The sequence below is a fragment of the Helicoverpa armigera genome, chromosome 13 (genome assembly GCF_030705265.1).
Source record: "Helicoverpa armigera isolate CAAS_96S chromosome 13, ASM3070526v1, whole genome shotgun sequence".
Taxonomy (NCBI): Eukaryota; Metazoa; Arthropoda; class Insecta; order Lepidoptera; family Noctuidae; genus Helicoverpa; species Helicoverpa armigera.
This window is the reverse complement of record NC_087132.1, coordinates 10540942-10561608: the sequence shown is the minus strand read 5'-3', so window position 1 is coordinate 10561608 and position 20667 is coordinate 10540942. Positions and strand designations below refer to the sequence as shown.

Here is a 20667-nt window from a genome sequence, read left to right as displayed (position 1 = left end):
AACACAACTGACAACAAACACAACCCAAGCTATGTTCCAACTACAACTAAGAGGCGTTACCATACCATGTGACAGTTCTAAGCCACAAGAGGCTATTCGCAGGCATTCTCTACGTGACCACGGACTCGTGCAATATTTCCACTAGTATAAGCATTCAGTGCGAAGCAACACGTCCCCACTTCATAACAACGTACGTACCGTGGAGGATAAAATAAAGATAGATATGTCATAACGGAAAATCTCCTAAGGCTGCCTGCCCTAAGTCCTAATATAAACGGTGACAGATTTTTTAAATCAGAATATAGAACACAATGATAGCAATAGAGCAACGTACACATCTTGCTTCGTTTAGAAAATCAGTGTCAGAAAGTCCTTCAAAATATCGGACAACCTTAAAAAGTGCGGGACTTTAAAAGTTTTTTATTTTTATGAACCAAAAATCTTCGACAAATCACTAGTAACTGACCGTTTTGGTCACGTCTACCGTGCGTTATTTGACCTAGAAGAAGGCGCCTGAACTACTAACTCCTTATGACATCTCCGCTCAATTTTCCTTCATCCATGCTACATGCAGAGATAATATAATAAAACTATGTTGTACAATCCCGAAGGAAAACCTTTCTAGTATACAGTATTATTTCCAAGGACTGAGAAGTTTATTATATTGTTTTATATCATTATATGCCATGTTTCGTTTCGTTCTGATATTTTTTCTAATACTTAGTTGTTACTATGGCACCCGAATCTAAGAAGATCTGTTGTCGCTATGTAAATATTTGAAGGTGTTTTCTTCTTAACAAGGGTGAACTTAAGATACATAAAATAAATATATGTAGTTAGAAATATTGAGTTAGATTCATAAGATTTATCCAGCTTTGCGGAATATAATTAAAGTACTGGATATTAATGACATAAACTTTTCTGTCATATTGCCTTTGATTCATCATCATCAGCCTATCGCAGTCCACTGCTGGACATAGGCCTCTCCAAAATTAACCTTAAATGGCCTTTGATTAAATAACATTAACTTAATAAGTAACAAAGCTACCTACGCAAACAATCAACTACACATAATCCTATAGAATCTGAAAACTTCAGAAATTCATCTGGAAGCAATTTCCGAGGCGTCATTCCGTCAGAATTACTTGACTAGAAAATTCAATTTCCTACTATATACCTGCCTGGCTGGATCCATCAAGTATTTTCCATCCGGACTAAGTTACGCATAGTTAGGGAAACGGGAAACATTCACTAGTTTCAACCGATGCCGATGCGATGTATCGATTCTACAGTATCGAGTAACGAGCATTATAATCGATACCTGAGTGTTGATTAAATATTAAACTGTGATGGAATTTGCTGCGTTCGTTTTAAGAAATGAATTTTGCTATTCTGTTTTTAATACTGGCTGGCTTTTATGTCACCTAAAACTGTTTTATTTGTGCTTTCGAACGTTTTAATGGTTTTAATTTAGTTAGTTTCCATGCTATCCAGTTTGACAGCAACCCGGATTGAGCAAGTGTGGTGATTGAATCAATCTCAATCCTTCTCTGTGTGAAAGGAGGACTGTGCCCAGCAGTTGGACAAAAAAAGGCTGATGATGATGATGACACTGTGTTAAGCAGATGAACCTCTATAGTAAAATACAATAGCTTGCAATTTAACGGTGAAGGACCTACATCTCGACCTAGTCGTTTCTTCTAGTATAAAGGATCAGTGACGAAATGTTGGCACCTTGCCTAAGATTTTTCACTTAGAACTTTTATGTCTGCATGCTTCCGTATCTATAGGTAATCACAAAACTGGCTATCAGAAACCTAATAAGCCTAAAGGAGGCTTAAAATAAATATCGACTAAAGTTAATTCAGACAATAATTTTTGATGTCTACCAAATGTTTAAAAGCTGTTTTCTCGCATTTTACCAGCTTCTCGTTTAAACTACGCCCATACCGGGATTAAATATTGCCTAGTTTTCCAACAGTGAAATATTTTTTCAAATCGTTTCAATAGTTTCCACGCTTCTTTGGTATAAATACAAACAAACACGGCAAGAAAATAAATGTTTCCTCTTTACAATATTGGTTGTATTATCTGCATCATCTTAGCTAGCTCTGTCATGAATTCTGTTACATTTCACCATAATAACATACAGTTACAGGATGTAATTACAAACGGCTGACACATACATATGTTAGCACAAACGCAATGCTAGGACACTTGAACCAGACATATTGCAGTTGTAATAACTATGGATTTACGAGTGACCGCCAGATGGCAGCACGTATTGCATATAAATGCTGTAGTGACCACGCTGCGGGTTATTGTCGTTTTAGTCGACTTTGAATGAAGAAAGAAGTAGCCTTATTTCTTAGCTGTTAATTTTGTATAATGCCTTAATATAGCCAATTTTAATTACTACAAAAACATAGCTTTAGGTAATTCAAACTCTTCCCCCAACGGATTCATTCATGCAGGTAAAAGGTAGCCTTCCTCTACCTACATGTAAATGGACTGTTTAATCTTGAAAGCATGTTTCAAATCGGTCCAGTAGTTCCTAAGATTAGCTCATTCCAGCAAACAAACCAAGTCTTCAGTTTTAAAACATTTACCTATAGATTGAATTTAAATAGCAATAGCAGTTTATATTAATAAAAAAATTGCTAAGACACACAATCAAAAATGTTTCATCACACTGAGCTTGAAGTAGGGACAACAATATAATTATTTTAAGATCAATATCGATACATTGTAAGCGATATAATAAAATTATATAGACACCTACGGGTCACGTAGAGGCTTTTAACGTGTCGTAAAAGGTCTTGACTTGGAAATTTCGTGGTTTGGGGGTAGTTTGAATAATATTAGGGTGACAATACACCGTTGGTTACTATAGGATTATGGGAGCACTGTGAATATTTTGTACTTATTATATTAATAGTATAATCTATGTTCTTCATATTAGATGAAGTGTAGAGCACGCAAAAGAAATAATACACTTCCTCGGTAAATGGATAATCCTGAAAAAAATAATCTACTCGGGTCAGTAGTCATGAGATTAGCCCGTTTAAAACAAGCAAACATTTCAGCTTTTATCATACCTACAGATTTTGAAAATCTGAGCCAAATTAACCCTTTGGTTCTTCGCTGTAGCTTTAGCCATAGCGTAGCCGATGTCTTCGATAAAGTGAAGCTCACTTATTTGCGTTTATATTAAGAAAATAGCTTCCGCCCGCGGCTTCGCCCGCACAGATTTCAGTTATATCGCGTTTCCAAGAGAATTCTTCAAAAGTCCGGGATAAAAACTATCCTATGTTCTGTCTCAAGGTCAACTCTATCTCTGTACCAAATTTTATTAAAATCAGTTCAGTGGTTAAGACGTGAAAGCGCAACAGACAAGCAGACAGAGTTACTTTCGCATTTATAATATTAGTAGGGAAGTAGGGATAGTCAATATAAAACCGACACAAAACACCCTAAACATATTTCCCACACATTTTTCACGGCATTTCCCACTAATCCCTTAAGAAACCGCACCGTCACCTAACATACTGCTAGTCAGTAATACATTATAGCTTTCAACACTCGTTATTGTACAATCGTTGGAGTCACTAGGGGTGGCATCTGATAGGCAGTTGTTTTGATTGAAGACCAGTCGCTATAATAATAAATAATAGCTTATCTTGTATGTCAGGTTTATATTGTGTTAAAAAGACGGTAATGAAGTTGGTATTATATAAAATACTAGCCGTTTTCGCGCGATTTTACTTGCAACCCTTAGGAACTACTGCCCTACAGGGATAAAATATAGCCTATGTTACTCAGGAAAAGACTAGCTTTCCAACCTTTCTTCTTTATAATACCAGTACCTATATATAAAAGTTTTGGGTATCCATATCCATGTGGACGAAAAGAGAGGAAAGGTATGGAGTCAGTAATACATTACTTTCAACACTTGTTATTGTTCAAAGGTGGGTAAACGTTAGAGTCACTGGAGATGCCATCTGATAGTACTGTTTTGATTGAAGACCTGACACTCACAGGAATAGGCAATAATAACATATCTTTGTCCGATTTATGTGTTCTAAAGACGGTGATGAAAATGGTATTTTATAAAATATGGACGATTAATAGGGTTCCATATGGACGAATAGTGAGGAAAGGAATGGAGACAGTAATACATTATATCTTTCAATTCAACACTCGTTATTCAAAGGTGGGTAAACGTTGGAGTACTAGGGGTGCCATCTGATATAACGGCAGTTGTTTTGATTGAAGACCTGACAATTACAGGAATAGACACAACTACCCTGTCTCTTTTAGGTTTTATGTGTTAAAAAGTATGTGATGAATTGGTATTGTATAGGTAAAATATGGATTTCTTGGGTTGCTATATGGACGAATAGAGAGGAAAGGGATGGAGTCAGTAATCCTAAATCCTAAATATAATTATAAATGTGAAAGTAACTCTGTCTGTCTGTCTGTCTGTCTTTTCTTCACGCCTAAACTACTGAACCAATTTGTGTGAAATTTGGTACAGACATAGTTTGGAACTTGAGAAAGGACATAGGATAGTTTTTATTTCAAAAAAATATATAAAAATATAAAAATAAAATTTATTCCGGACATATAGCGCCATTTATTGGTCAAACCAAAAATATGCCGGAAGTCACTATATCACGCGAACGAAGTCGCGGGCAAAAGCTAGTACATTATAGCTTTCAACACTCGTTATTGTTCAAAGGTGGGTAAACTTTGCATTCACTAGGGGTGCCATCTGATAGCAGGACAGGTTTGATTGAAGACCCGTTACTGACAGGAATAGGCAATAATATGTTATTTGTCAATTTTTATATGTTAAAAGGATGGTAAGAAATACAGAACTTATTGAGGTGGCATTTTGAAAAAGTGAAAGATTAATAGGAGTGGAGGGAGGGAAGAGAACAATAAAAAAGACGGGTGGATTGTGTATAATACAGTATGGCAGAATGTTACTTGTGTAAAGTCGTCAAATAAAGAAACAATTGAAGAGGAAGTTAGAAAAGAAGAAAGTGAGTAAGTATAATCTAATCAAAATCTAATTAATATAAACTATATAAATAGGCAGGTCCACGCGTTAAAGCATATATCAGTAATATCCATCAATCTTCACACCTCAAATATTATGCCACGTAAAAGAGACATCACCAACGAGACAGCGAAAAGGAAAAAATCAGAAATTCGACGCTTAACGACAATGCTTTCATAACATAAAGTCCTTTTCTAGTCATAACAACGCTTCTGTCAAAGATTTGTATTGATTGGCAGCTCGTTATTGGCACGATCGAGAATTCCACTCGCATTGGGGAGAATTTTATTCTTTTTTATTATGTCAACTTGAATTATCGTCTCGTACCTAAGTACTGGTTGGCGAATCTTGTGTCTGGTTTTGTCATGTATTTCTTGGTCTGTTATTTTAAGGGTTTTGTGATTAGTTTAAATTTTAGTTCTCTATACTCCTACACACAGATGACGACTTTTAAGGGATAAACCGCTTCCAAATGTTTTCCGAAGATTATCCAGTTTCAAGATATAGGTATTCAGTAACTTCAACAAGTTACCAGACATCCTCCAAAAATCTAGTTTTTCTTTATTTTAAGTCTAACAAATATTACGAACACAAAAATACATTTTGTGAGATAGTGGTTGGCAAGACCCTTCAGGTGAAATAGTTCCCTCAGGACAAAATCAGATCTAAAAACCGACGGCATAATAGTTACTGTGAATATAATTTCTCATATCTGACAGCCCTAACGATGAAACAGCTGGCTGCGACATTAACTACCGAGCAGCATTGTTTAAACAGGCTCTAGCTCAACTACCCAAGTTCCCCTCACACCATGGAGAACAAAATCACTAGCGGAGATGCCTTAACGGAAAATCGCCTAAGAAAATAGCGCGCCAAAAGGCGGGTGTGCGGGGGACGAGAAACTTACTGATTCCGCCCTTGCCTTCTTTGACCCGACCATTTTCTATAATACCAAAAATCGTTGACAGATGTCCCAAAGAACCCGAACGCCTCGTTACTTCACGCGTAACTGATCGTTTTAGTCATACCCACTATACGAATTTATCCAGGAAGGAGGCGTGACCTACCTGCATTATGGCATCTCCGCCCATATTTCCTTACTCCGTGCCTCAGACGCTTTACTAATGAATTTATGAAGAAAACTATCAACGTTCAGCTCAACGCTTAACTTTTATTTCATTCCGCTTTCGTCGCGTTTATTTAGCTCCTAGTTTTATTTTAGATTTTATTTGACTTTTGTAATTAGATTTGTTTTGTGTTTAGTTACGTATATGGTCGCTTTTGTGTGAACTAAACGTAGCATAGCACTTGCATTTCTCTGATTTTATAAGACCGGCATTGGTTACTTTTTGTTTAGAACTTAAAACCAGTATTTATAAATGGAACATATATTTTACAACTTGATGAATAGTAAGCTGAATAACAAATTCAATTATGGAACTTATCGAGAATAGACAAGTCTATGCAGTTTCCATAGACAAAAAAAAACTTTTTGGAAAAAACGAAAGATTATGAACGACAAGGCTAAATCCATTGTGATTTTTATCGCAGAGTTAAGACTTTACGAGCTCATGATTTATCGTGTCACTGAAACAGGAACGATAAAGAGATTTTAATGGCGTATCCGCATATGTCCAACGAAATGGACGCCCGCCATAAATAACGGTTGGCGCGTAAATAAAACACGCTTCCTTATCTATGGTCGTCATAAATCTGTGGTACGTGTTTATTGATATTATTATTTGTTTCTGAGTGATATAAAATCCAGGAATGATGGTATAGTTTATTATTATTATTCTTTATTGTACCTCGTGACCTCTACTTACACAAATATTTCATTATACACACAGTAAAAGAGGTTATGTACAAAGCAGCAAACTTTGGAGTGATAGAGAGATGCGATTGGCTAATGTTTCTTTTTTATATCACAATGTCGAAAGTTTTCTTCACAAAATTGTTTTGAGAGTGGTTCCTCAGAAGAACATCAGCGTTCCTTGTTTTCTGACACCTAAAGTTCAAACAATTTACATTTTTAATTTTCCGCTAACATTTTCTAAATCCTGATTGAAATGGATGTAGGATGAGAAATGTTTTGAAGCTTAACAATACTTAGCAAACTTCCCTTTTCTAATACCAATCATAATCCCATAATCCTACGGTCGGTTTTCCAACAAACTTTGTAGTGAGGATTCCACAATAAGTTTCGCTTATTGGAGGTGAACGAAAAGAAATATTTGGAAGGTACAAAATTCTTGGAGTCCTGATAAAAAGGTGTCAACCTGACGAGGGCCGAGGCACTATTTATTGGTTACCGAAAACAATCTTTGCTAGGGAACAATAGATATTCTTCTAAGAGAATGCCAGTTATCTACCTACCCTCCTTTCTCAAACGATGATCAGGCAAAAAGATATATTGGTCTAGTTTTTTCGCTTTTTATTTTATCAGCAGCATTGAAGTCGAGAGTATTTACCTACTGGATGAGAAACATTCAATTGTTACGTACACTTCATATAAACCTACTCTCTCCTGCCTCAGGCATTTATATAGTTTTTGATATAAAACATCGATACCTACAGTATTTAAATTAACAAACATGGTTAAACAAAGTCAATATATATTTACGAGATGAATCGTTACTGATTTAGTCCGAACCAACTATAAGCCGACGGTTTTGCAGTGTGCGAAGGCTTAGAAGCTCTTAGAGATGTTATTTAATAATTTAAACAAAGCTGCACTAACGCCATATTGCCTAATGCACAACCAAGTTCTAATTACTACGTAAGCTAGTTCTTCATTTATTCACGAACTGGCCAGGGTTAATAATACTAGCTCCATTTAACATGAATTGGGTACAATAATTAAAGGTTCCAAGTTTTCAGTTTAACCCCGAGACGATCATAAAACTTATGTCTGTAATATTCAGGCTGAGATGTTAGTTCAAGATTAGTTTCAAACTTAACTCGTAACTCCAGGAAAAAAAATGTTTGCAAACTTTTTTCGCGGACCTTGTTTATTTGCTTTTTTTAAGTTCCTTATTGCCAGTATTTAACAACACCTACAGTAGTTGAGCCGTGGAAGCGTAAAACATAGTCCAATGTACCTACGCATAGTTTGTTTGTTACGCCTAAACAGTTTTTTGAACTATATGTACAGGTATATACAGGTACGTGTATCCCTACACGTTTAGCATACACTCTTTACGTAGCTGTAAGTATAGCCATGGCATTCGAGGACACGCGTAACCAACTGCGCTTACCAAAAATGTACGCGCAGACCTAACACATCTTAATTGCTCTGCAAGGCAAGAGTCTGTATGTATGCTCGAATTATATACATAGACTAAGCTGTGTTAGCTGTCTACGCTTAACCGACTATGTTTGGAACACTTAATCTGTACAAGGCTTAAACATCTGCAACCATACACGTTCATTAACGAAGCATTTTCCATCTTTTCTCTAGTTCCCCACGTTGGCTCTTTCTAATGGAGTTGGCGTGTCAAAAAGAGGGAAATTGTTCCCCGTTATGGGAGGCACGGGCCAGCCATGCTAATGCACCCATAACTCAAGTAAAACATGCTGGAACAGCTGAATAAATAATGACCTGTGGCAATTATTCCAAAGTCAGCTGGGGAGATACATTTTAGAATTATATTTGGGAAAATTTCTAACGGGTTATATCCTTTTCTTTTCTATATAAGAACTATAGTTCTACTTTTTACATCATGAAAATAAAGCTCATGTGTGCTTGTAATACGATTTAGAAGACTGACTGGACTTCAAAAAATTAAGAAAGCAGAAAAATAAGTTTCGCAAGGTTTTTGCTGTCTTTATTTTGCCAATCACACCCTACATCCAAAAATATGCAGACGAATTTAGAACCTCCTTTATTGGAAGTCGGTTTAATACGACAGGATTTTCATCATTTTCTTTTCAAACCAATCCATAGTAACGTAATCCTTCAAGGTTACGTTCAGAAATAAGGAATAAGTTCAAAGAGATGTTTGATGTATTCTTTCCGGATGAATGGTCCTAATTTCTTCACGGCCTTTAATATCGATTGGGTCACGCTTACCCTTCTGAAGTCCTGAAATAGACTCGCAAATTGCAGATGCTTTCATATCGTTACAGTGAGCAGTGTAAGCGTGCTCTTTGAATATTATTTCTGTTTTAAATGCTCACTATTACATAATTACAAAGGAACTGGTTCTTCCGCTATTATATTGCACCGAAACACATAATGGGTGGTGATTGTTTGTCTGCTTGAATGCCCTTATCTCAGGTAGGTACTGGACCGCCTAGAATAGATCACTTTCCTAGCTACAGGCTACTTTTCATGCATAGTTCCTCAGGGACTCGGGTTTAATTACTGGCAGAAATTATTATATAATAATGATATGTCGAAATTCTTAAAAACACATCGAAAATATCAAAAACATCTTCGCTAGCGCTAAGCTATCTCAGATTTCCGCCTCGTTATCTTAACATCAATTTCTCCTGTACCAACAAAATTAAATTTATGATTCGAAATTTTGTTACGTAAACACCAAAATGATCAAGCGGGACCCCAAACCTCTGAGGGGAATTATATTCTCGTCTACAAAGGAAACATGTTGAGAAATTGGAATTTATTGTGTCCTAGGCGGTTTTACTAGCGTAAAGAGGGAACTACTTGCCGCAGCCGGACAAATTGTAGTAGGTATTTGCGGCTTTATTGATGTAAAGTGCCCTTAACAAATGCAAACGTTCATGTAAAAACAGATTCTTCAATCGCCAGATAACTTTTATCTTAATATCATGTTTGACGATTCACAGCTTTTGCATAGAAAATATGTCACACCGCTACATTCATTCCTCAGATAGAAGTTAACTGATTGAAAAAGCGGCCCAAAGACTAACAAAACAAAAGCCGATAGAAAGCTATCCTACATACAAAACTGCATACGCTATCTCAAGTCAAATATCACAGTCTAAAGCGAGAAAACCAACCGTAGGCGACCAGGATTGTGACAAACTTGCACCAACAATTCCAACAGTTTCCTACAAGTTAGAGAAGTTGTCGGAATCGGACAACGTTTGCGGAAACTGCACAAGTATTTGTACCCAGTTTGCTCTTTAAAATAACTCGAAAAAGACGCTTTAAAAGAATTAAAAAGCGTGAAACAACATTTTGACTGTGTTAAATGAAAGAACCTCGGTTTTCGGCAATGGCTGCGTGATTTGCTAAAATGCTCGTTGACTTTTAAACTGAAGGATCCTTTGGTTTTATTGACTAAGCTCAATATCGTGGCATTATCTGCAAGTTCTATAAAAGAGTCCTTTTGCAACTTTGACGTAATTCCATAATTTATTTAATCTTCTTTAAAAATAAATAAAAATAAACTCCATGCCATAAAGACCATAGGTTTACAATATTATTTAGCGGACCCTAAAACCCAAAATTCTCTCCAACCCTTTCGTTGCTTTGACTAGTGATCTACGACTGTGAAGCAAGGTCAAATAATAAAAACCTACCCCTGTACAACGTAAATACGATGAAAACCCGAGGGGTTACCACAAAATCTTTTTACGTATGTATTTTTGCGAAGATATGTTATATTATTATGAAACTTATTGTTTTTCCTCGTATTCAAGTAAAGCTTTTAGTATGTAGCTTCTCAGAATCTATGTTTTAATGAATAATTACGTTCGAATATCATAGAAATACGAGGTACTTAATTTATTTTACGTTTTGTAAGTCTATTGGACTTTCTTCGAAAAGTTATTGAAAAGCATAAAAAATACCTACTACTTGAAAAACACAGACAGAAAAAAAAATATGTAAAACATTAGATCTTATAAACAACTTTACTTAAAAGGTTCCAGTTTTTATTACAGAAACGGTACCATTTCATTTCTAACACCGACGCAACTAACTAAACAGAACTTAATGAAACTTGTCGTGTCCAACATTTGCACCCACGAGACAGAAAGAATATTTCTTTTCCTCATAGTGAAGCAGTTCCACCGGGATAGAAGTAAAGGTCGCTACAAAATAAATAAAAATACGAGTATAATCAATAATCTACCTACGTGCCGTATTTTGGGGAAGTCACAGGTGGTACTGAATAAGCAAAAGTATATTGATTTTGTGAAGCCGGTTCTGAAGACACCTATCCAATATACATAGGTCTACCTACTAAAAAAACTGTGTTTCTTAGAGTTAAATCTATCTCTAATCTAAACAGCACAGCGGTAGGCTCGGCTCAGCAATTTTGCCGTGCAAATCTTACAAACAGGTCACTTATAGATTTAGTACACTAACTACTGCTAGCGGTTTCACCCCCATCCCGTGGGAACTAATTGAAGCACTAAGATAAAAAAGGAGATAGCCTCTGCCACACTGAAAGAATTTTACAAATCAGACCCAAAGTTGCAGAAAGCTCGTTGAAACAAAAAAGCTCTTCAGCTTTGTAATCTTAATATAATATTATATTCGATCTACTAGCTGTTGCCCGCAACTTCGTCTGCGTGGGCAATATAGAATCGTCAAAATACTACTTATCCCTTAGGTGCATTCTTTCACGTGACAGTTTAATTAGGATTAGCACTTAGCAGTCGCATAGATTCATTGATCAAGGTTGTGTTGTGGATGTGACCATTTATCTAAACAAAAGAAGTAAAGTTTGTGACGTTGTGAATATCTCTGGATTTAGTCAGCCAATTTGGAAAATTATTACGTATAGTGCGTAAGTAATTTTCACAGGAAACAGCTATAATCTATGTCTATATGCTTTGAGTCTGACAAAGCTGTCATTTGTACATTTTCTGCAGCTGCTGTGACTAATCAGAAGCCAGAAAGTCTGTCAGTCTTACCATGGATAATGTCTTGTAATGTGACTGGATTGAAGAGATCAGATAGGTAGTCGCTCCAAGCAAAATATTGGTACTCGAACAGATTCGGCGACTGGAAGCCAACACCAACATAGTTGGGGAATAGCTGGATGGATGATGAAATGAGTCATCATCATCAGCAGGCGGATAGGATAGGATAGTTTCACTTACTCACTATGGTAAGGCTGACCCCACATTAGGCGTGCGCGACCCTCGGGCGTGTGAGTAGCGCGGGCGTCGCGAGCGCGCTGCGTGAACATCGCGTTTTGCTGCCCTACTTGGTCACCTGGGGCCAATCAGAGCTCTATGAAGCGATAATACGCTTTGGCTCCTACTGTTATTGTGGTTTCTGAAAATTTATTCACCTCATTCAACGATGAATGTAATTCTGACGGTACTATTAAGAACACTTGCTTAGCGCAGAAGCTGACGTTGGCAGGTCGACTCGTTTGACTTCTCGAATAGGATACCATTGGTTTTTGTGCAATGCACACCTGCAATGCATTCTGGATTAGGATAGGATATAGGTGGATAGGATCTGCAACAGAGAACAATTCTGTCTTTGTAATTGAATGATATCAAACGTAGTTTTATATAAAAGGTGTTTTTTTAGACTTGGCTCGTGTCTAAGTGAGACTGTTCGTAATCGTGAACAGCGTATTAATTGCGATCGGAAGTTGAAAGTAAGCATTTCTCTGGTATGCGACGCGTATTTTGTACGTTTTCAGACGCGATAAGGCAGCTCCCATTACTTATCTGCACTTTGTATCTGGGCTGCTTTTTAAAGCTACAGAAACCTACATTATCTCACGCTTAGCAGCGCTTGCGAGAGATAGATCCTGATTTCTTCTAGGATTAAGTTTTCATATTTTGCATCAGAAAAAATAATACTACTCACTCAAAGTAATTTGTTTAAGGCCACCACATTAGTGGAAGATAAGCTAAACTATGTATATGAAAAAATCCTGAAATGAACTCCATCTGTAACTTTAAATTATAATTAATTGTTCCACTAAAGTCATCATTTTTGACATAATGTTCAAAAAATAATTTAGATGGCACCGTTTTAAATTTGGCTGAGATCTATTAATTTTCCCTTCATCAAGGTAATAATTATAGTTGGATTTTGATGTGGCACGGCAAACTGACAAACACTATTGAAATGTCTATCGAAAAATTACACTACGTGTTAAAATATGGTGAATTACGGAAAATACACAACTCCATCTATTGAAATAATAGTATATAAAGAATGTAAATGGTAATTCATTGTTATTTACCACCTCGCTTCTTGATGTATTTTATTTACCACAGATGGAGCTACTTTAACCTGTACTGTTTTGTCAAACAGATTGCGTGTCGTAATATTTTACATCTTGAATTCACTAAATTAATCATATCTTTTGATAGAGTGAACCGATTTTGATGAAACAAAGCCTAAGTAATACCCCAAGCTACGTAGAACTTTTGTATATAAGCATTGTCTGCATTAAATTCGTAGATTTTACGTGAATCCCGAACAAACAATCACTTTCTACAGATTTATTATATGTATAGATATATCAATATAAACAAAGACAGATAAGCAAACAATAATCGGTTTTCTGATGAAGCCTCTAAAGTTGACATTGTGGCCATAAACTATAAACCGGGGTGTAAACTAACGATACGTTATGCCACAGTAGACAACCACGCAACTCGGTTTATGAAGAAGAATAAAGGACTTTGGTATGTATTCTTTTTCTTGATGTAGTTAATAAAAGTGAGAGGAAATCTATCAAAGACGCTGGATTTACTGTAAAAAGTAGTAAAAGTAGTAGTAAGTATAAACACTGACAAAAATACTGATGGGGTGTTCATTCAGAGGCCTTGGGAAGATGATGATAGTGATTTCTATGGGGTAGAAGTAATATGGATGTGAGTAGTTAATGTTGCTAATGAAGAAGTTCTCTACACCAAAGCTTTTTGGACTCTCCGTGGAATTACCGTGCCTCTAGCATACGAACGACTCCAGAAGGAATTTAGGTAGGATTTAATAGTGTAATGTGTTCCATGCACATTTGAAGAATTAAAGCTTCAATTCACCTATGTACTCCTATACCATGCAATTTGCCATCCTGAATTGGCTTTTAAAAAAAGAAAGTAGGCTAATAGACAATGGTGGTGACACGATGGGATCGCATAGATAAAAACCAGCACATATGACGTCACAAAGTGCTGTAAAGTTGCCACTAATAAAAATGTTTATCTATTAAAATAGGTGCGTCATACAACTCTTGATATACCGCATCATGGTGTTACATGCTCTTATCTAATTTCCATGAAAATATCGCGTTATCTGTTGCACTCTAGGGAGAAATGTCACAGCATGTTTTGTGAAATGGCCTTCAGTGAATCAGAGACGATTTTTATTCAGCTGGAATTTCCTCTTTTAAATAGATCATTTCTATCGTTAAATATTTATATAAGGTTAGAAGAATTAGGATATAAGTATACTACAATTTGGAGTTTTCATCTAATGAGAACTCTACCAAAAATTGAACAGAATACCCAGGTACCTAAACACCATTTCCAAAAACGAACCCTAAAAATGCAAAACACAGTCCCTAAACCCAACAGGCCAACATAAACGAATTAGTCCCAGTCGTAACTACTAAATTGGACCTAAACAAACTACTCGAGTAAACGAAACAACTGAAGACTATTTTAGACGGAACGTTAAAATAGCCATATTAGATTGGCACTAAAACAAAGCACCGTTTTAATTCTTAACACAATAAAGAATGTGTCAAACAGAGCTTCGAAAATCGAATTTGAAAATGAATTAATAGACCACCTTTTTATGAAGGCCAAGCAAAAAGGTAAATACTGATAACTTTTTGATGGTCTGTTATGAAGAAAACTCGAATACTATAAAGATGGAGATAAAAAGAGGGAATTTTCGTTTAGGACAAAATACAGGATTAAATTGAATAATAGTAAAGAAAGTGTCCTTGAACGCTTATCTTTTTGGGTCTTTGGTAATCAATTCATGGCCGAACACGTAAGTACAAATAGATAAATTAGGTGATATGGTGGTGATATGTCCCAGCCTTCACAATGCCGTATTAAGATAAAATCTCGTGTTTCTGTCTGTTAGACGGATTTGCCGCCAACATCGTACGTATTTCTGAAAACCATCTCCGTTGCTAGGTGTCCAAATTACAAATGGAAGACACAATTTTCATAAATTATTTAAAGCTGTACTTAAAATTCGTAAACAACTTTAAACATTTGCTAAAAAGAACGACTGCCGAAACCGTTTTCAAACTTTTCTGATTATGGTAATAAACCTGCAAAAGAAATGTCTAGAACTTGTCAGAATATCCAAGTGGTGTCAAGTAAAAAGTTGTGAACGCAGCTGCGGACACCCGGGGCCAGGTGTAGGTACCTACCTAGTTACTAATGTTTCGTCCTTAATTGCCGCCCTAGGTTATAATTTGAGATAGGTACGAAACTAAATTTTCTAAATTACAAAAGGAGTCAACTGCCTCAAAACGACTAGCAATTACTTTAATCGATGTTTGTACAGCTTTGATGCTACAGTACCCATAGAAACAGCAATTTACTATTTGTTTTCAAATGAGGAATACAACAACACACCTTGACAGTTCTAAGCGCGCCGTGAGCCGCATCCTCGGCCCACACTTTGACGCCTTCTTTCTCGTACTCCAGGGTCCAGCCTACTTCGGAGGCGAGGAGTTTCTTGAGTGCTTCGAAGTCGGAGTCATCAGCTACGCGCGCTTCGCCGCGCGCCCATCCCGCGCCTCCCATTCGAGCGCGGACATCACAACGCAATGCGAACGGCGAACTGCCGCTAAGCAGTGCCTGTGCCGTGCCAGTGAGCCAGTCGATGGCACGCGCATGCGCGGCTCTGCGACCGCCATTTTAATTTCATTCCTTTTTTAATTTTGATTGCTGGCAGTTGGCAATTGTCTTTATTCCTCACTTTTATCAATCCTTGTGTCGGCGTTTAGTCGTATTGAAGGACGATGCTCTTTTTGTTTTCGATTATTGGAAAAGTTAGAAATTTTTGCTTTTCCCAGCTCTATAGTCGTACAGCTTGACCGTAAGGCCAATTAGATACGATAGTAATTATATTACCTACTTCTATTAAAATTCCTAGATGTTCAATAAGCAGAACTAAGTTTAACGTCAAACCAATTATTTCCCTCCAAGTAACTAAAACTGAAACGACATGGTTTTGGAATAGATTTTGAATAATTAATTACTTTATGGAGAATCCCTTCTGTGTGTTCTCGGTTCTGTGTAGCGTATCGGGTCGACAATGCCATCCATTTAGTTGAATTAATAGTTTAATATACTGTCCCTACTCACTGGTAAGCCTGGCGGCGTCTTAGCTTAAGTGTTCTTAAATGTCTAGCAAATAACTTGACTTCCTAGCGTAACGGCTGGTAATTAAATAGTTACGAACTACTTTAACAACGACTCTAATCACCACAAAAGATGAAGAAAAAAGTTAAACGCCGATTTTATTAAAACCACATCATGACGTGTCCTGTTGTAGATAGCAACAGAAAAGAACTTGGCACTTATTACTCATATAGACAAGGAGCTCAATACACAATGCAGTAATCAGTTGATACTAATAGCTAGCTCATATATAGCTTTTTATTTAATAACAAACCAAAATCAATTACTCAAACCACGGAAATTGAATAGAACTCGTTTAAAAATGTTCCGGTATTTTTTTTGTCCATCAGTTAGGTACAAAAAATATGTAGGTAAACATTAAATTAAAAAACCATCTATTAGTATATGTACCTAATCATTATTTAATATACAAAATATTATTGAAGTCTTAACAATTGCTTATATCAGGTAATGTACCCTGACAACGTTTTTCCCACCCGTGCCACGCGAGGAAACCTTGGCGCCTGAAGATTTTTTTCGCGCAAATCGACGCCTTCGTGATATCATCCGTTACGATATCTGGAACCAAACAATCATAATTACTGTTTTTATTTACGGTTACAATAACAATACAAATTTGCTAATTCTTACAGACCATTATAAATACAGAAGTAACTTGGTCTGTCTATGATCGCGTTCTCAAGCCAAAACTACGGAATAGCTTTCCTTATAAACGGATATTCAGGCGGCTGGATATTCTAGCTCTGGGAATTGGTAAAACCTCGAGGAAAAGCTAGTAAGGATATAAAATTCATTAAAATTTCAAATGTCAGCTCGGATTTAGTTCTTCCCCAGGCAGGCCTAGTGGTTGAGCGTCAGAACCTCATGTGCTTCAACGATTAACGAAGCAGCTAATTACAAATGACTTTGCAAAATTAATCAAGAGAGAGGGTTGTCGCATTAGGAAGCGGAAGGCAAAACCATCTTCCATCGGCTCAGATCCGAAATTATTCATTTTGTAGAAATATTTTAAAACAATATTGTACCTACTTACATATGATTCGAGCAATTTTTTTTTAATAGGCAGGTATGGCACGTTTTACTATAATCATAGTAGGTAGACCATTTTGTCCCCCAAAAAAAAAACTACTTCCATATTAACCCAATAATATACTTTAACGATATTTTTTTTATTGATAAATTAACCCAATAATTTACCTATAATAAGTGTATGAATAACTAGCCGTTTTCCCGCGGTTTCACCCACGTCCTGTGGGAGCTACTGCCCGTACCGGGATAAAATATAGCCTATGTTACTCGCAGATAATACAGTTTTCTAATGGTGAAAGGATATTTAAAATCGGTCCAGAAGTTTTTGAGTTTATCCATTACAACCAAACAAACAAAGTTTTCCTCATTGTAATATTAGTAGGTATACTTAGATGATATGAGCTTATTTTTTCGAGAATAAATATTTTATTTATTTTCTTACCAGCACAAGTGACATGGCAGCCTTTTCCAGGAACTGTAGTATTACTGCACCATAGATTATCATTTATCTGGTATAATCCATGGTCTCTTGAACCGTTCCTGTTCGGTTTGGACACGATGTCTGTGTGGCGAGCGCTCTCACTGTCTATTAAACATACCCCTGAAAAAAAACATGGAAGCATACTTATTATGTCGTTATTTATTATGTTGTTAGGTTATGTATTACTTAGGTATACTGTAAATTATCTTGCAATGCAATTTCAAGAGGTCAGGGCCCGGTTTATCAGTTCGTGTAGGTAATATACATAAGTTATTAACTCCTGATAAAAAATAAAAATTATTGTAACAATTACAGGAACATTCTTTTTTTAGAGATTTACATCTTCTTATATATAAAAATGAATTGCTGTTCGTCAGTCTCACTAAAACTTGACATTGACTATTTAGCTTATTTTGGTTTTAAAATGTTTGTAGAGGTCCAGGGAAGGTTTAAACGATACGAAGTTCGCGGGATCATCTAGTTTTGAAATAAAAGGACGGTCCATTACTGTGGCTACCGTGGTTATTCCTATGAAATAACTCCTGCATATATGGATAACAATATTATAGACAATACTATCTGCTTTATCATCTATGAGTTATAGTTTACAAATTAAAAATACTTACAATCCGCCATTTTATCTTCAGGAAATTCTTGCTTCCTCAGTTCATGGACTAAATCACATCTCGTTGCAAAATACTTAGCTTCACAATACAGACAAATGGTCAAAACAAACAAACACGAATAATATTTCATTATTATCTTATCAATATCAGCAATATGTTTGTATCTCTAATATATGATGCTATCGCAAAATGAGTAGAAGTTCAACTAACGATAGATAGAAGAATTGACATGATTTTATTGAATTTTTCTTAACTAAATCATCCTTAAGAACCGTGTACACTTGACACGTTTTTTTCGGAAGGCACGATAAACTGGTGGGACCGGCTATCATTTGAACATCTTTGCCAGTCGTTACTGAGTGAGTCAGAACACAGATAGTTTTCCAACCAGTCATGCTTTGGGGTATCGGGTTGCTCTAGGTTGAGGAGATCAGATAGGTAGTCGCTCCATGTTAAACCCTGATTCTCAGCTGCATCCGGTTAAGATTGGAATCCGACCCCAACATAGTTGGAAAAAGGCTCGGAAGAAAAAGATCTGTAGCAAAACTATCTTTGAAGGGTTTTCTATATAGCCTAGATTCTTGGTAACCAAGTATAGTATACGAAGAAAACTGCTCTCAGCCACAAATGGCAAAACTACAAGGGTTCTCAAAACTTTGCACTAGACACTCAAGTCAACACCTACGTGTTGCTTGGGAGTTAGACGGCTTTAGGTTTTAACCAACTGCAAAGAAGGGAGATTTTCTAGTCAGAGTGTATTGTCATGTTCTCTTTTTCTAGAATTTTCCTTTCCAGATTTCTATTTACAAATAGTTTTCAAATAATTACCTATGTAGGTACAAATGAAACAGCTGTTTTCTCATACAAAAATAATCAAAATCTTGGTTTTCAAACTATATTTAGTAATTGTATCTAGTAATCCTTGGTAGATAGGCCTGTACAGTTTATCGCAAAACAGGTTTTGCATGATTGTGCGAGTTTTTTCAGAAATCCAAACTTTTTTAGACAATCAGTTTCTTACTAAAAATTAACGGCATATTTTCCTCAACATCTATTAGTCTGCATACTCTTCAATGTCGCAACCACGTCATTGATTAATTTCTGCCAATGACTTGTTATGTTCAAAGGGGATTCCTTGGAGCGTGCCACCCACACATACATACGCACACTTACACATAGACACTGCTGTTAACAGTATGTATGTAATGTAAACATTGTGGTGAGACAAAAGTCTGGCTGGTTTTTGTTTTTATTGACTTCTGAGGGAAAGAACTATTATTTGCCAATTTCCTTCTTTATCCTTGTAAGAGTTTAAAATTGGACAAATGTCTTGTTGTGTTCAAAAGGGGATTCCTTGGAGCGTGCCACCCACACATACATAGGTACGTACGTACACCCACACATACACATAGACACGGTTGTTAACACTATGTACCTATGTATGCTAGGCATAATGTAAACATTGTGGTAAGAAAAGTCTGGCTGGTTTTTGTAATTTTATTGACTCTTGAGGACTGAGGGAACTACCTACCTAACGTATGTATCTAGTGTATTAACTGGTGTTTAGGATATCTCCATACCATTAATTGGTCAAACAAAAAAAATAAACAACGCAGTCAATTTGCAGACCACCTTTTTTGGGAAGTCGGTTAAAAAAAGTTAGCAGTAATCTCTGGAACTATTGGACTGAGTTTAAAAATACTTTCGGCAACCCATTTATCGAAACAGGCGCGGAGTGCTTCCCAAGGAACATGGATGACACCTAGGTGAAAACGATGGCGGAAATAAATTACCAAAACAGCACTTGTTTTGATCTATGATCGCACCTGTACCAACAAATTAGACACACATAGACACTGCGTCACTTACAGGAAAAACACTATACATTTCTTGAATAAATAATTCAACAACAAAAGATATTTGGTTGCATGACTAATCGACAGACTACAGACGTGTTATGTTCACTTTCATTGTTTTTTTCGCACATTAGACCAGTTTTAGACTAGCGTTTTATACGCCCGCTTATGCTCATTTTAGGATACTGGTAGGGCTGCCATCCGTCCGGGTTTCCCCGGATTTGTCCTCGTTTGGAGGCCGTCCGGGGGCCGTCCGGGCGGGGTTTCAAGAAGTGTCCGGGGAAAACCCGGACATTTTTCTCAGGG

The 20667-nt window shown here is 36.5% G+C and overlaps 2 protein-coding genes across 2 annotated transcripts in view; both read right to left on the bottom strand.

Annotated features, from left to right (window-relative positions):
• The window catches only part of LOC110373361 (START domain-containing protein 10), a 57533-nt gene extending 41507 nt beyond the window's left edge, over nucleotides 1-16026 (bottom strand). Inside the window, exon 1 of the mRNA XM_049840566.2 lies at nucleotides 15578-16026. Coding sequence (XP_049696523.1) covers nucleotides 15578-15748 — 171 coding nt within the window. The 5' untranslated portion in view covers nucleotides 15749-16026. The remainder of the gene's footprint in view (nucleotides 1-15577) is intronic.
• Nucleotides 16027-16764: 738 nt separating this feature from the next.
• LOC110373340 (lysozyme) lies at nucleotides 16765-18699 on the bottom strand. The gene is made up of 3 exons (XM_049840570.2): nucleotides 18506-18699; nucleotides 17841-17999; nucleotides 16765-16927 (listed from the first exon to the last, which is right to left on the bottom strand). The coding sequence occupies exons 1-3, from the start codon at nucleotides 18633-18635 to the stop codon at nucleotides 16797-16799; spliced, it is 420 nt and encodes a 139-aa protein (XP_049696527.2). The 5' UTR covers nucleotides 18636-18699; the 3' UTR covers nucleotides 16765-16796.
• Between the last annotated feature and the right edge of the window lie 1968 nt (nucleotides 18700-20667).

Bases quoted from the DNA above. Each gene is read 5' to 3' on its own strand.
- LOC110373340 (XM_049840570.2), bottom strand. From the start codon at position 18,635: ATGAAATATTATTCGTGTTTGTTTGTTTTGACCATTTGTCTGTATTGT. The intron at 18,000-18,505 runs GTAAGTATTTTT...GTTTTTTTTCAG, and splicing joins TGAAGATAAAATGGCGGATT to GGGTATGTTTAATAGACAGT. The intron at 16,928-17,840 runs GTAAGAAAATAA...GTTTGGTTCCAG, and splicing joins CTGCCATGTCACTTGTGCTG to ATATCGTAACGGATGATATC.